The 16,831-nt window shown below is 47.2% G+C and overlaps 1 protein-coding gene across 1 annotated transcript in view; it reads left to right on the top strand.

The window, feature by feature from the left end:
• The window catches only part of LOC126235140 (transcription factor hamlet-like), a 198,805-nt gene that overhangs the window by 108,841 nt on the left and 73,133 nt on the right, over window positions 1-16,831 (top strand). The window contains exon 6 of the mRNA XM_049943873.1: window positions 2,087-2,270. Within this exon, the coding sequence (XP_049799830.1) occupies window positions 2,087-2,270 (184 nt within the window). The remainder of the gene's footprint in view (window positions 1-2,086; window positions 2,271-16,831) is intronic.

The raw sequence follows: 16,831 nt of genomic DNA, 5'->3' as shown, positions 1-16,831 counted from the left end.
ATCGATCAGTCCCTAGACTTTGTACACGGTGGGGTGGAAAAATCACCCTACATCCATTTAAACCAGCTTACTCCACTCGAACCTGTGTCACTCTCTAGGCAGTTTTTTACCCGTCCCCATTGTTTCATTGCCATAGTGACGAAGCCTTGATGCGTCCAGATGTGTCCTGTCTAATGGTTCCTTGTTTTAGTCAGTTTTTGCCATGATTTTTTTCTCCTCAATAAGACGCAAAACCTCTTATTTACTTACTCCATGTACAAGTGTAATCCTAAACATTTTTCTGTTACACCACATTTCAGAACTGCTATTGTTTTCGTTTCAGTACTGGCTGATCTTCCACGATGCACCTTGAGGAAACGCCACATTCCAAACATTTAATTCCAGAAAAAACTTTGTAACACTTGAAGTTATATTCGATGTAAACGTATTTCTCTTTTTCATAAATGCACCCGTTGTTGTTGTCTGTCTGCATTTTATATCCATACTACTTCTGCCGTCAACAGTTATTTTGTTGAGAACGAGGTCTTTCTTGACAGCGCTGTTATTCTGCTGACAAAAAATATATACTACTTTAACTATCTCAATTCCTAATATAATTCCGTCAGAGTCACCTGAATTAATTTGACAACATTTCATTACATCCTCCGTTAGTTCTCATTACCAAAACAACGTTACTGTTCGCCTAGGCTTCAGTTATCGTTGCGGAGTGCACATTATCAATAACGTTTTCTTAGGCAATGCGTCGACTCTGAGTTGCGAGATAATTATTTCTCGTATAAGAGAGAGTGTACAGCAGTCGATACAGAAGCGCATGGAGAAAGGTGGGTTGGTTTTACCTACATCTGTTCATTACTCTGCAGTACACAGCAGAGGTTCATCGAACCATGTTCAAGCCAGTTCTCTATCATTCAATTCTCTAACAGCGCGCGGGAAAAGCGAATACTTTACTTAAATCTTTCCGTTCGAACTCTGATTTCTCTTATGTTATTACGATGATCGTTTCTCCGTAAGTAGGTGGGCACTAACAAAATATTTTCACACTCTAAGGAGAAAGCTGGTGATTGAAATTTCATGAGAAGATCCTGGTGTAACCAAAACGACTGTCATCCGCCTCGGTAGCTGCGTCGTCAGCGCGGCGGATTGAGTTCGATTCCCGGCCGAGTCGGAGGTTTTTTCCGCGCGGGAAGTGGGTGCTGTGTTATTCTTAAGTTAGTATCGTCATAACTGACATTACAGTACTGAGATGCCTTTACGGGGGCGTTCCGTAAGTCAGTTAAAAAATTGCCTTAATTTTAATGGCCAACGGCCTTGCCGCAGTGGTAACACAGGTTCCCGCCAGATTACCGAAGTTAAGCGCTGTCGGGCTGGGCTAGCACTTGGATGGGTGGCCATCCGGTCTGCCGAGCGCTGTTGGCTAGCAGAGTGCACTCAGCTCTTGTGAGACAAACTGAGGAGCTACTTGACTGAAAAGTAGCGGATCCGGTCTCGTAAACTGACACACGGCCGGGAGAGCGGTGTGCTGACCACATGACCCTCCATGTCCGTATCAAGTGACGCCTGTGGACTGAGGATGACGCGGCGGCCGGTCGGTTCCGTTAGGCCTGCCAGGGCCTATTCGGACGGAGTTTAGTTTAGTTCTTAATTTTAATGATTCCCAGCTCATATCGTGTATCATATCCGTGGCACCGTCTGTCTCCCCTACTTCGCTGTAACACAGAACGGGCTGCCGTTTTTTGATCTTTTTCTACGTCCTTCGTCAGTCTCCTCTGATGCGGATCCCAAACCGCACAGTAATACTCCAGAAGAGGGCGGACAAGCGTTGCATAAGCAGTCTCTTTAGTAGACCTATTGCACTCTGTAAATGTTCTACCAGTAAATCGCAGTCTTTGGTTTGCTTTTCCCACGAGGTTATCTATGTCATCGTTCCAGTTCAAGTTAATTGTATTTGTTGTCCCAATCTAGCTTCATTCTTTCGTCAAGCAGTTCATCCCATGTTAAAATTTAGAACTAGATGACCCTCTATTTGGGAGAGTTTTGCAGTAAGACGAGAGGAGACGTTGCTGAGGGCAGTTGTCGTGATTTACAGATCTTCTACGAGACGACGCAAGAGGTGGGCGCGTACGAGGAGCTGGTGCTGGGCCCGCGCGAGCCGTTGCAGCTGGAGGCCCACCCGTCCCAGCAGCCGGCGCACGCCCACGCGCAGGGCCAGCCGCCGGGCGCGCACCACGGCGAGTCCACCACCTCCGACGACCGCAGCGACCGCGAGACCGGTGAGTGGAGCACCCACGCTTTCCCAGTGCAGCCGCTTCTCCAATCTACATCTACATCTACATGATTACTCTGCAATTCACATTTAAGTGCTTGGCAAATGGGTTCATCGAACCACAATCATACTGTCTCTCTACCATTCCACTCCCGAACAGCGCGCGGGAAAAACGAACACCTAAACCTTTCTGTTCGAGCTCTGATTTCTCTTATTTTATTTTGATGATCATTCCTACCTATGTAGGTTGGGCTCAACAAAATATTTTCGCATTCGGAAGAGAAAGTTGGTGACTGAAATTTCGTAAATAGATCTCGCCGCGACGAAAAACGTCTTTGCTTTAATGACTTCCATCCCAACTCGCGTATCATATCTGCCACACTCTCTCCCCTATTATGTGATAATACAAAACGAGCTGCCCTTTCGATGTCCTCCGTCAATCCCACCTGGTAAGGATCCTACACCGCGCAGCAATATTCTAATAAAGGACGAACGAGTGTAGTGTAACCTGTCTGTTTAGTGGACTTGTTGCATCTTCTAAGTGTCCTGCCAATGAAACGAAACCTTTAGCTCGCGTTGCCCACAATATTATCTATGTGGTCTTTCCAACTGAAGTTGTTCGTAATTTTAACACCCAGGTACTTAGTTGAATTGACAGCCTTGAGAATTGTACTATTTATCGAGTAATCGAATTCCAACGGATTTCTTTTGGAACTCATGTGGATCACCTCACACTTTTCGTTATTTAGCGTCAACTGCCACTTGCCACACCATACAGCAATCTTTTCTAAATCGCTTTGCAACTGATACTGGTCTTCGGATGACCTTACTAGACAGTAAATTACAGCATCATCTGCGAACAACCTAAGAGAACTGCTCAGATTGTCACCTAGGTCATTTTGCGCCGGCCGAAGTGGCCGTGCGGTTAAAGGCGCTGCAGTCTGGAACCGCAAGACCGCTACGGTCGCAGGTTCGAATCCTGCCTCGGGCATGGATGTTTGTGATGTCCTTAGGTTAGTTAGGTTTAACTAGTTCTAAGTTCTAGGGGACTAATGACCTCAGAAGTTGAGTCCCATAGTGCTCAGAGCCATTTGAACCATTTGAACCTAGGTCATTTATATAGATCAGGAACAGCAGAGGTCCCAGGACGCTTCCCTGGGGAACACCTGATATCACTTCAGTTTTACTCGATGATTTGCCGTCTATTACTACGAACTGCGACCTTCCTGACAGGAAATCACGAATCCAGTCGCACAACTGAGACGATACCCCATAGGCCCGCAGCTTGATTAGAAGTCGCTTGTGAGGAACGGTATCAAAAGCTTTCCGGAAATCTAGAAATACGGAATCAACTTGAGATCCCCTGTCGATAGCGGGCAGTACTTCGTGCGAATAAAAAGCTAGCTGCGTTGCAGAAGAACGATGTTTTCGGCGCGTTTCTCACCAGGTTACTGGCAGCGCAACATGGCAGTACGGCGCTGGTACCCTGGAAGAGACAGTAGTGCCGACAACCATCCGACATATCAGCGGGTTCAACAAGCAACTTTCGTCCTATGTGTAGCTGTGTCACAGACTGTCACTGAAACTTTGAACCTTGAAAACTGTTTGCTATTAAGGAGCGTGCTTCCAATTATTAACGACCAGTTGACTAGGCGCATGTCACTCAATTCAGAAATGTCAAATATTACGGATTTTTCGTAAATGTCACGAATTTATAACATCTTAATTAAGGAGTTACGCGAAGTTACTAGAAAATTACGAAAATAAACATCTTACAATTTGATGTTTGAAACTAATCAGGACAAATCCTGCTTATATTTCGCTAATCACATGCTTTTGAAATGTATTCTATTTTGTTACGATTTCCTTGCCCTCCCGGTTAGCCGCGCGGTCTAACGCATTGCTTTCCGGGCGGGATGGCGTGCCGGTCCCCGGCACGAATTCGCCCGGCGGATGAGTGTCGAGGTCCGGTGTCCCGTCCAGTGTGTGGATGGTTTTTAAGGCGGTTTTCCATCATCCTTGGCGAATGCGGCCTGGTTCCCCTTCTTCCGAGTCAGTTACACTATGTCGCCGATTGCTGCGCTAACACTTTCTCCACGTAAGCTTACACCATAATTACTCTACCACGCAAAAATTGGGGTTAAGCTCGTCTGGTGTGAGACGTTCCCGGGGAGGTGAAAGGGGGGGGGGTCTACTGGGGGTCGAACTGCACGATAACCCCGGGTTCGATGTGGGGTGGCGTTGGGATGAATGGACTGCTGTAGCCTGTTGTGGGGTTGTGTACCACTGCGGGCTACGGTGTGGACGAAGCTTCTCCGTCGTTTCTAGGTCCCCAGTTCTATACAATACAATACAATGATTCGACCGTAGTTTCCTTATCCTTAGAGACAATGTTGAAAAATAAAGTTACGTATCCGTCTCACTTTCAAGTGCCATGCAGCATTCACTGAAAGTTACTTGGGCTGCCATAATAATGTGTTACTTTATTTTCGAAATCAACTCGTATTTCGCTTGTTTTCCCCAGTAATATTTTTTTTTGTAATGCTTGGTCTTTCGTATGAGTAAATTTTGTTGAAATTCAGTAGTTTTTTTTCCGATAGTTGGTGCATGTTCTATGGATTTCTTTGAAGATTGCGTGCGTAATGTACTTAAGCAGGGTTTACAGACATTTAATTTGCCCATTTTTAGCTTGTGGTATCAAACGAAAGAGCAAGGAAAGATCGAGAAGTGAATGAATGTATGTCGTGTGACTAGGGCCTCCCGTCGGGTAGACCGTTTGCCGGGTGCAAGTCTTTCGGCTTGACACCACTTCGGCGAGTTGTGCGTTGATGGGGATGAAATGATGATGATTAGAACAACACAACACCCAGTCCCTGAATAGAGGAAATCTCCGACCCAGCCGGGAATCGAACCCGGGCCCATAGGATTGACATTCTGTCGTGCTGACCACTCAGCTACCGGGGGCGGACATCAAGAAGTAATTGCGGTGTTGAGTATGTTCAAGAATGGGATGTATATGAGAAAACTATAATATAGAAGAATAAATATTTGCTGTTGCCTTATCGCAGGCATTACGAACATATGTGCCTATTGAATTTCGAGATGCGACTGCAGCCGACGCTGTTGTTATTCCGTTATTATAGGGGACACACAGGGATGCTTAGGTTCGATTACTGTTGTGCACGAAGCCACCCTTCGACCTCAGTTCAAATGGCTCTGAGCACTATGGGACTTAACTGCTGTGTTCATCAGTCCCCTAGAACTGAGAACTACTTAAACCTAACTAACCTACGGACATCACACACATCCATGCCCGAGGCAGGATTCGAACCTGCGACTGTAGCGGTCGCGCGGTTCCGGACTGTAGCGCCTAGAACCGCATGGCCACTCCGGCCTTCTCGATCTCAGTCACATACATCTGGCGAAGTACTATTTTGTACTGTTAAGCGGTGTTCTGAAACCAACGATCACTTCCTGGACCTGCCAACAGAAGTCGTCAATGTGGCAAGTTTCGTAAGTCGCTTGACTCGTCTTCGGGAGACGCGGAGCGTGAATCCGAATACAGCTATTTTGACATGGTTCCCTTTAAGGCACTTGAATCGAATGTACGGTTCCTCCAATAATGTCGCTAACAGTTTCTTTCATCGTCCTCGTGCGACTGTCCTGCTGTTTCAGCTAGTGGTCCGTTTCTGACTGGCCTGTGACGTCGACGCTACCTTAATCGCTAACATTACCCGCATCTCGTGGTCGTGCGGTAGCGTTCTCGCTTCCCACTCCCGGGTTCCCGGGTTCGATTCCCGGCGGGGTCAGGGATTTTCTCTGCCTCGTGATGGCTGGGTGTTGTGTGCTGTCCTTAGGTTAGTTAGGTTTAAGTAGTTCTAAGTTCTAGGGCACTTATGACCACAGCAGTGGAGTCCCATAGTCCTCAGAGCCATTTGAACCATTTAATCGCTAACATTATTGCCTTCCTCGTGATGTACGGGCAAAGAGTCGTGATCTATGTGACTGACGTACGTTGAAGTGCGTCATCGTCCCTGGCACGCATGACCGAATACGGAGTCGAGCGAATGGCTTTGGTGCGCTTGTGATTGGGGATGTTAATGGGGAGTGAAATGTCACGCGTGACTGGTGTCAAGCGTAAGCGCGAGTCGAGAGGATGCAGGTGGCGGTGGCTGGCGGCAGCTAGATGGCGCCGGCGGCGTGAGAGCGGCGGGTAGCGGGCAGGTGACTCCACGCCGCTGGTGGTCCGCGGCGGCGCCTCCGGAACTGGGCGTCACGCATCTCGCCGGCCGACGCCGCTTCCCACGGAAGCTGTGGCGCAGGTGCGGGCCTGAAGAGTGGCGCCTGATCCATCACCTGCACTGGCGCTCGTATGCGCGCTCTTCCGTGACACCGGTCCGACGCCCTCGCCGGCAGCTCTGTGTGGGTTGTTTGACCGTTGAGTCAGAACCAGGTTACAAATTGCAGTACACTACTTGACAATTGCTATGGAGGAACTGACACTTGCTAAGGAAAAACTGCCAGTTGCTACGGAACAGCCGACAATTGCTACGAAACGCCCGACCAGTGATAGTAAAAGAAGACGTACACGGCGGGATGTGTTAACCGCAGCAAAGTCTGTGCACGAACACTTTGTCTGTAAGACATCATTTGAGTGCTTACGAACGTGGACGGGCAGTCGGACGAGTCGAAGCCGCTCAAAGTGTCACTACTATACTCACAATAATCGGTGTTACCAAAAGTGTCAGCTTGTTGTTAAAAAAGGACGCTGAAGGTAGAAATGCTATGGGAAAGCATGCCGGTGGTCTTAGACGGACGACCACTCCGGATGAGGGCCGATACGAAACCCTGTTGGCGACATCTCACTCCTAGGCAGATCTCTGCAGATCTTATAACCGCCAGTGGTACACATGTCTCTGTTAAAACCATTTCGCCACGATTAAGTTAGGCTGGTTTGTACACTCGGAAGCCTTTTAAATGCTTCCCATTTCAACCACCCCATCGTCGACAAAAAGTTCGTCGGTGTACGGAGGATGCTGATTATGGTCAACAAAAGTGGTTCAGAGTGATGTTTTCTGGCGAATACAGCTTCACTGTGGCAAGAGATTTTGCCGAGGTAACGCGTTACATACCGCAGAATGTTCATGGGTGTCATCAGTAAGGCCTAGGCGTTAAGGCGTGGGCCGGAATTATGCATAGTGGCCGAACACCTCTGCATATCGCCACGTGCTGTGCTGTTACAGCACAGTGGTATTGCAGGAAGATTATTGCGGATCATGTCCGTCTGTTTATGTGTGCGGTAGATCCCAATTTTCTGTTTATGGACGACAGTGCCCGGCTACACAGACAGCTAAGGTGTCGGACACTAGAAAGTAAAGATATCGAGCCAGCCGGAGTGGCCGAGCGGTTCTAGGCGCTACAGTCTGGAACCGCGCGACCGCTACGGTCGCAGGTTCGAATCCTGCCTCGGGCATGGATGTGTGTGATATCCTTAGGTTGGTTAGGTTTAAGTAGTTCTAAGTTCTAGGGGACTGATGACGTCATAAATTAAGTCCCGTAGTGCTCAGAGCCATTTGAACCAAAGATATCGAACGTGTAGAATGGCTTGCATACTTGTCTGACCAAAACCCAACAGAGCATGCCTGGAATGCTCTTGCGAACGTGTTTCTCAACGAACACCCCCTCCTCCCCCTCCCCGCCCCGAACCGTGCGAGAACTGAGAACCGCTGTGAGAGAGGAGTGTGACAATATTCTTCGAGAACTCCTCAACCCTTTGGTAGCCAGCGTAAATAACAGGTGCTAATTGTACATTAGCGCCAGAGGAGATCATATCTCTTACTGAGAGTCCGACATTGACCTGTGATAAGCATGAATGTTATTTTTTCTGTTATCCTGCTTCCCTTGAGCTGAAATCTGTTCTATTTTTCGTTATCAATATACCACTACAGCTCTCTTACTTATATGCTGTGTTTCACGTCGTCCACCATTGCCTGTGACTATTCCTGTCCAGCAATATCTCCGTTCTTCAGCAGTTTTGAAGCGGTGTATATTGACGCCCCTAAGCCAAGGAATCTTCGATGTTTACTGTGCGTCACAACACGTCCTCTCGGCAGAGGCAATACGAAAATCCGCTCGATCACAGTTGCCGGTCGTCCGTGTGGAACCGAGACTCCACGTGGGCGCTGTTAGAAAGAGCGCCCTGACACCAGCATATTGAAAGCTTCATGGAGACCTCACTGCACTCGACACCTAGCATCTTTTGAAGACAGGCAGACCTACAGCTCGTCTCATCACACTACATTACTTCAGTCTACTGTCGATCATCCATGTCAAAAATGATTCAAATGGCTCTGAACACTATGGGACTTAACTGCTGAGGTCATCAGTCCCCTAGAACTGAGAACTACTTAAACCTAACTAACCAAAGGACATCACACACATCCATGCCCGAGGCAGGATTCGAACCTGCGACCGTAGCGGTCGCGCGGTTCCAGACTGTAGCGCCTAGGACCGCTCGGCCACTCCGGCCGGCGATCATCCGTGTCGTTTGGCCCATTGAAGACGTATATTCTAATGTACCGAGCAATCGCCTTGCGCGAGGTACTAGGCCCCAAATATGCATCGCACGTAGTTCCCTTCGCCGTGTTTACCCAGGAAGTGGTTGAGATGAATCTGCATTCACTGACAGAAGCGATTTCTGTCTGTTTGAAACCTATTTTCAGCGACAAGATGTAAAAAACGTCTCTGGTCGTTATGGGTCAGTATCTTTTTACGAAAACTCTTTTTACGCCACGTTACATGGATCCAGGCAGTCCGACTTGGTACATTAACATTGGTACAGGCAACTTCATTCTCGAAGTAGTCATGCACAAGTCCACCAAGCACGATAGGTCGCTCCATCTTATTGTGCTAATTTCGTACAGCCAATCTGCGCATACACACCAATTCACTGCCTTCACATAAGACAACGGTTGAAGGCCACACTGAGTGGCTGGTTCCAGTTCTGCAAAATCTACGGCGTTCCTAAGGAGCAGTGTGCTCTGTTAAAGGAATGACTAATAGGTTTTCCAGTAATTTTAGAACATAAGCTTATCGAAAAGCCGGGTTTGAGTAGCAGCTTCCGCATGTGGTCTTCCCCAGCGGTTAGCGCACGGAACGATAACAAGGAATGTGATGGTCTCACATGGCTATACACGATTCACAGTGGCTCCTGTAGGGTACATCAGACTTTCCAGTACAGCTTGCGATAGGTTATGAAATTCACTGTGAAATTGCGACGTCGTTTACAGCTTTCAGAGAGACAGACGGGAACACCGCACACACGGGTCTTTCAGCGTAATAAATCGCATTCCTTCCATTTACGGCCCTCGGAGTAACCTCGCATCCTTATTGTGTGGCTGTTGTACTATAAAGCCGGTTCCCTTCTGAGAGGAGCTAGGGTTCGTCGTAAACACCGAAGTAGGGCAGAGGAAAGGCAGAAGCAGCGGGAAATTTCTCGTTCGTCGCCATTTATCGTGCAATAATAGCGCAGCTACGTAGCGTCGTTAAGACCCGTTACAGCTAGACTCGCGTAATGGCGTGACGTCGCCGCGGAATGTTGTGCCCATATTGTGTGCTGTGTGCTTACCCTGTACATTCAGTTTGTGGCACCGCTACGCCACACGTCGTCCCAGAAAACGAGATCACTGGTTGCCAGCGAATAGTTGGCCTATTCTTCATTCCACAATGAGTGCTTGTCCGTGCGCGGGCAGCTGATAGAATATACCACACTGGCACCTGCTAATGTTTTATGTAATACACTGATAACGCTAAAAACGAGTATTATCGTGATACAAGTTTATAAAACAGAATTCATTAATGAACGTCTATCATATTCTCTGCAGAAAAATCTGTATCTGCAACAATAAATGCTTCTCGATAGCCCGCATCTCGTGGTCGTGCGGTAGCGTTCTCGCTTCCCACGCCCGGGTTCCCGGGTTCGATTCCCGGCGGGGTCAGGGATTTTCTCTGCCTCGTGATGGCTGGGTGTCGTGTGCTGTCCTTAGGTTAGTTAGGTTTAAGTAGTTCTAAGTTCTAGGGGACTGATGACCATAGATGTTAAGCCCCATAGTGCTCAGAGCCAGCTTCTCTATAGGTAGTAAAAGTCTCGGTTGTTTCCTTTGAAAGTGCGCGGCCGATTTCCTTCCCCATCCTTCCCCAATCCGAATTTGTGCTCCATCTTTAATGACCTCGTTGTCGACGGGACGTTAGACACTAATCTCCTCCTCCAGTAAAAGTCTCACTGTAATTTCTGAACAGAAAAGAAAATTGTGTTGTGTTCGAAAACTGTCGAATGATTTTGTCTCTCAATGGCTTGTCAGCTCTGTTATTGTCTCTAACATATTTATCTGAACTGGTTAAAATTTTTATGCGAGCCCTTCAAATGCACAGTATTTCGTTCGACTTCAGTATGGTAAAAATGCACAAATTAAAACAACTGCTGCTTTACATACTGTAACGCGTCGGAAATTTTGTTAGTCTCTCTTACAGCTTGATTAGCGCACTGATAGTATATTTGATATTTATTTGAAAATTTCGCCACTTTTGTTTTGTAGTAGTTTTGAACAAAAGTTAACCATGAACAAGAGATGAGAGCATATGCCCTGAACAATATATCAGAATGATGAAGAACAAGATAAATCCTAATAACAAAATAAAACAGGTAATTAGAACGGTTGTGGAACCGAAGATTCACATTTTAAGGTAGGTAAAAATAATGGAAAGCTCTTTCACAACTAGGAGGGAGATTTGTTTGTCGTTGATATACGTGCCTGAGTGCTGATTGCAGCACAGTTCTGATTTTGACGGAACACTTCAAGGCTGTCTACAGGGATTTTTACCCTGTCTGTTTTAATTTTTCTTATCACGATTCTGGGGAAATTTTCAAAACCATTTTCTTTTTCAAATTTTCCGTGCTCCGACAGGTACAGACAGACTGAGTGAATTATGAAAGTAAGTGATCTCCACCTAATTTGAAAAGAGACTGTATCAATCGGGTCAAGTTAAAATATCCGTCACCTTTCAGTTGTCTTGTTCGCTAGTCAAGTAAGATGGAAACTGGACGCTGAGGCTTGCAAATACAAAGAAATTGATCAATTGCCTAAGAAGGAGAGGGGCAACTGAGCTTGCTCAGCGAGGCATGCCGACAGTCACCGTAAACAACCTGAGGACTGGGCGGATATCTGAAAGCGTCTCTTGCTGATATATTAAACAATATCCTCTCGCCTTTCAGCCAGAGGAGATGCAACTACCTATCCTCGAGCTCACACAACGATTCATAGATGATGTGAGGTGTGTGAAAAGGGTCCTTGTCGTCTTGGAACATAGCGTCACCATTGGGGAACGAACACTGTACCACGAGGTGGTCCTGATCGGCGCAAATGGTCACATAATCCTTGGAAGTAATGCGATCTTGCAGGGTAACAATAGGGACCATGGAGTACCACGATATGGCTGCCCAAACTATGACCGAATTATCGTGTTTCACTCTTGGAATGTAAACTGTGCTAGGCATTGTAAAGAGTGTGGAATAAGACTCATCCGACCAAATGACACTTGTCGATTGCTCCATAGTCTACGTTTTATGTCTTCCGCAACACGTTTTCTGTTTAGGGCATTTTCATCACTGACGTGTGATTTTGGTATTCCAGCTCGCCATGCAGTGTCCCACTTAAAAAGCTCCCTCCAGATTGTTTTGGTGCTGACAGGGTACGCGAGTGTGACATTCAGTTGTGCAGTGACTGTTGCTGCTGTCGTCCTCTTTATTTTTCGTCACAAACCTCTTCAGTGACCATCCGTCACGATCGCTCAAAACACACCTCCGTCTGGGTTGTGACTTACGAGATGATCTTTTTCACTTTCTCTGTATTTGGTATTTATCTTCGACACAGTACCTCTCGAAACATCTAACACTTCGGCTATCTTGGTTACGGAAGCATCCACCATACGAACACCAACAGTTTGCCCACGTTCCACTGCATTGAGATCCGGCAAAACGCAGTCACAACTACAGAGAACACTCTTCTGACCACGACTGAGACTTGCAACGTATAGAAGACATTGCACAGGTGTCGTTCGTGGTCAAAAACATGAGTGAAACCTGCATCATAGGTTCTCATTTTTGTCCCTCCCCTTTCTCCCACCTGTATTACGCAGAATGAAAATATATGGCCATTTAGCATTTTCTGTGAATTGTTCTACTTTTTTCCTCTCTTGATTGTGATGGTAGTGACAGATTTTTGGCCAGTGATTTTACGAGATTTGATTTGACTTGAAAACCGAGAGGACCTTATTATCACACGCAGTTCGAAAGAGTCCGAGGACACAGTCCGGTGTCTTTCATTGTTGCACCAGTTGTAGACCCGGTCTCCAAATTTTCTGCGACATCTTTGTTGTCGACCTGTCTCCCTGGTGGGCAGGCATTTGGGTGCCTCTAATCACCCTCTGCCTCTCAACAACTCTAAGACACAGAACCACTACTGCGGTGACACTACTATGAAAACTATGCGCAAGGATATGAACGCAGATGACCATAAAAGGTGACCTTGTGTATTGTCACTGAAGACGACACATTGTCCTTCTCACTACAAGACCATTTCTGTTACTCCGTCCGCCCCCGGTAGCTGAATGTTCGCGCGACAGAATGTTAATCCTAAGGGCCCGGGTTCGATTCCCCGCTGGGTCGGAGATTTTCCCCACTCAGGGACTTGGTGCTGTGTTGTCCTAATCATCATCATTTCATCCCCATCGACGCGCAAGTCGTCGGAGTGGCGTCAAATCGAAAGACTTGCACCTGGCGAACGTTCTACCCGACGGGAGGCCCTAGTCACACGACATTTCCATTTTATTTCCTGTTATCTGCCACATAAGTAAATAAAATAATTAAAGGTGATCACGGTATCTTGTGAACTTGAGTGAAAGAAGGAATTAACTATCATGACAGATTCATTGATAAATAACACATGTGGCATGTGGTTCAACATAACTTCATGATTATATGCTATCCAATGTTCGTTCAGTAGAATGATCTGATTCGCGGATGGCTAAGATGAACCAAGGGTGATGACTCCACTTCAACCGCGGCTTTAAAGTTATAACGCTATCTGACGGTGATCAATACGACTCACAGTGATTGTGAATGAACCCTCAAACAAACTACTCTAAAGCCCTTGGACTGGAAAACGACTACTGCTTTTCGCCAAAGAGCAGAAACCGCTCTTGGTCTTGGCGAAAACAGGAGACTGAGAAACCCTGCTGAAACACTGACTGCACCTCACTTCGCCCGGGAACAACTGCTGCTCTCACAATCCTATGCAACTTCTGTGAAAGAAGTTGTGCATTTCTCCTCTGGCTACAGGGAGAATACATTTGAATTCCACTTCTGTGTGTCCAGTGACTCCCTTTGGTTCGGGCTGCGACCTCTTACGACGGCCACTGCCGTGGCCAGCTGCCCTTTGCATAGCTGTGGTGTGCGTACTGTAAGACCTTCGGTACACACACCATCAGATTGTTTGACTTGTCACTCTAACGAAGTAGGCGAATGTCAGCAATATGTCTCTTGGTCTTATCGTGGCGTGTTTATCTTCTTCCGTTAGGTCAGAAGATAGAAATGCCACTTGCACGCTTAGAGTATCAGATTGACGGTGACCAACTTTAAACAGAACTTGATTAATTTTCACACACATTTATTAAAATAATAAAAAGCATAGACATTACGTAACTTGATTCTGGGTGCTGTTTACAGTTGACAATTTGAAGTTCCTTTGGTATTGGTACGTTAATCTTATTCTCACATATCTCTGATACTTGACAATGTGTCTATTCATTTAACTTCATGGCTGTGTACAGGAATATGGTAATCTTATTAGGCGCAGACTGAAACTGGACGATAGACTGGTACAGACTATTGCAGACTGGTGCAGACAATGCAGACTGACTAATCGGAGGTCTGTACACTCGTTATAATACCTCGCGCGTTCAGGTATCACTGGGCGAGTGTGATCTGCGAGGAGAAAAGGTTCTATGTTAGCAGCAATCTCATTGGCTGCGTTACATATTAATACGCGGATCGGCGGAAGCAGAATTTGGTCCGTCTCTAAGACAGCGCCATCTCGTAGTGCGGAGACGGACGAGCGCTGCGCCTGCGCTGTTGTGCTTAGCGGGGCGCGCTCTAGTGGGAAAGTTGTGTACGCGCTGACTACGCGGAACTATGTACACAACAATAACTGTGGCCTTTTCTTCTCAGAACCCGTGCTATGCAGCCTCACCTGCAACAGCGGTGGCTGTCAGACAGAAAACAAGCGCTCGTGTCCTCCATCTCAAGCGATTGCATGCATTTAGCTACGATTGAATTCAGAGTTACAACCACTGTCAAGCCTCTCTAATAATCTCAGTGACCATAGAACAGGAGCAAATACAATGGAAGAAAGCCGGTTCGAAAGGACCTGCCGTCTTCCAGCTCTCCGCATCTGTAGTGCCAGATTTCGGCCCTACGGGGGTGAGCCGGAAGACAGAAGCCAGCGGAATTAATTAACGCAACTCGGCGGTAACAGCCCCGCCCGCGGGCGCCTCCGATTCGCTGCGCAGTCACAAACCTGCGCTCCGGCTGCAGCCCGCAGTGTCGCGAGGCGGGCGTTTAGTGCCGGCCCAGAAGATGCCGTCTCCGCGCGTAGCTCCCGGCTTTAATTAAGACGGCCCAGCCCGGCCCTGCCCGCCACTGGTTTAATCAGGCGGCCGGTGTCAGGCGCGGAGCCGTATTTCGCGCAGACAGCTACAGATGGCGCGCGCGTCAATCCGCCGCCGCCGCCGCCGCCGCCGCCTGCTCCTTGAGGAGCGCTGATGCGGCCTGTCGCCCGCCCGCCAGCGATATAAACCCCCGAGTGCGCGGTCCCGCTTTACGGCCGCCTCCAGATATGAGGAGCTTATTACCGCGGCGCTGGCGCCAGCGGTCGTTAAGGCGACGGCCGTGGCTTACGTTTGATATCTGCCCGCTCATATTTCAAGCTGCGGACTTGTGGCAACCGCCTCAAGACCATTCCCCGTACGTGCGATTTTCCTGTGCAGCATTGCAGTTATTACTCCCCCATAAATTTACGAGATATTTCACGATGTTTTTCTCGTAACATCTTAATACAAATCAGAATTCAGGGGACATCCAGGTAGAAATAACACTTTATGAAAATGAAGCGTCTACTTCGCGGCGAATGAAAAATCGTGCACCTGCTGTACACCCTTTTGGACAGAACAGAAAGTGAAACAAACAAGGAGACCGGGACTACATGCTATCACCGATTTCGTTCCAATTTATGGTATATGCAGGGCCAGAAATGCTATTTTTTTCTAAATGCTTGTCCGTCTGGGGTTACCACTTCAGACACTTTCAGTTCTGGCCAAGCCCTGCATGTACCATAAATGTTGACTAAATCGGTGGTAACTGTAAGGCAGCCACAGACATGAGCTGCCTCTTCTAACAGCCGTGTACCGCAAGTCTCTACAGGAACGGAAGGTTCCAAATGATTGGAAAACAGCACAGGTAGTCCCAGTCTTCAAGAAGGTTCGTCGAGCACATGCGCAAAACTATAGGCCTATATCTCTGACATCGATCTGTTGTAGAATTTTAGAACATGTTTTTTGCTCGCGTATCATGTCATTTCTGGAAACCTGAATCTATTCTGTAGGAATCAACATGGATTCCGGAAACAGCGATCGTGTGAGAGCCAACTGCTTATTTGTTCATGAGACCCAGAAAATATTAGATAGAGGTTCCCAGGTAGATGCCATTTTCCTTGACTTCCGGAAGGCGTTCTATACAGTTCCGCACTGTCGCCTGATAAACAAAGTAAGAGCCTACGGAATATCAGACCAGCTGTGAGGCTGGATTGAAGAGTTTTTAGCAAACAGAACACAGCATGTGGTTCTCAATGGAGAGACGTGTACAGAAGTTAAAGTAACCTCTGGCGTGCCACAGGGGAGTTTTATGGACCATTGCTTTTCACAGTATATATAAATGACCTAGTAGATAGTGTCGGAAGTTCCATGCGGCTTTTCACGGAATATGCTGTAGTATACAGAGAAGTTGCAGCCTTAGAAAATTGCAGCGAAATGCAGGAAGATCTGCAGCGGGTAGGCACTTGGTGCAAGGAGTGGCAACTGACCCTTAACATAGACAAATGTAATGTATTGCAAATACATAGAAAGAAGGATCCTTTATTGTATGATTATATGATAGCAGAACAAACACTGGTAGCAGTTACTTCTGTAAAATAACTGGGAGTATGCGTACGGAACGATTTGAAGTGGAATGATCATATAAAATTAATTGTTGGTAAGGGGGGTGCCAGGTTGAGATTCATTGGGAGAGTAGTCCATCAACAAAGGAGGTGGCTTACTAAACACTCGTTCGACCTATACTTGAGTATTACTCATCAGTGTGGGATCCGTACCAGGTCGGGTTGACAGAGGAGATAGAGAAGATCCAAAGAAGAGCGGCACGTTTCGTCACAGGGTTATTCGGTAAGCGTGATAGCGTTT

The sequence above is a fragment of the Schistocerca nitens genome, chromosome 2, assembly GCF_023898315.1.
Source record: "Schistocerca nitens isolate TAMUIC-IGC-003100 chromosome 2, iqSchNite1.1, whole genome shotgun sequence".
Lineage (NCBI taxonomy): Eukaryota > Metazoa > Arthropoda > Insecta > Orthoptera > Acrididae > Schistocerca > Schistocerca nitens.
The sequence above is the reverse complement of the archived record's forward strand: the minus strand, read 5'-3'. Positions and strand labels throughout refer to the sequence as shown.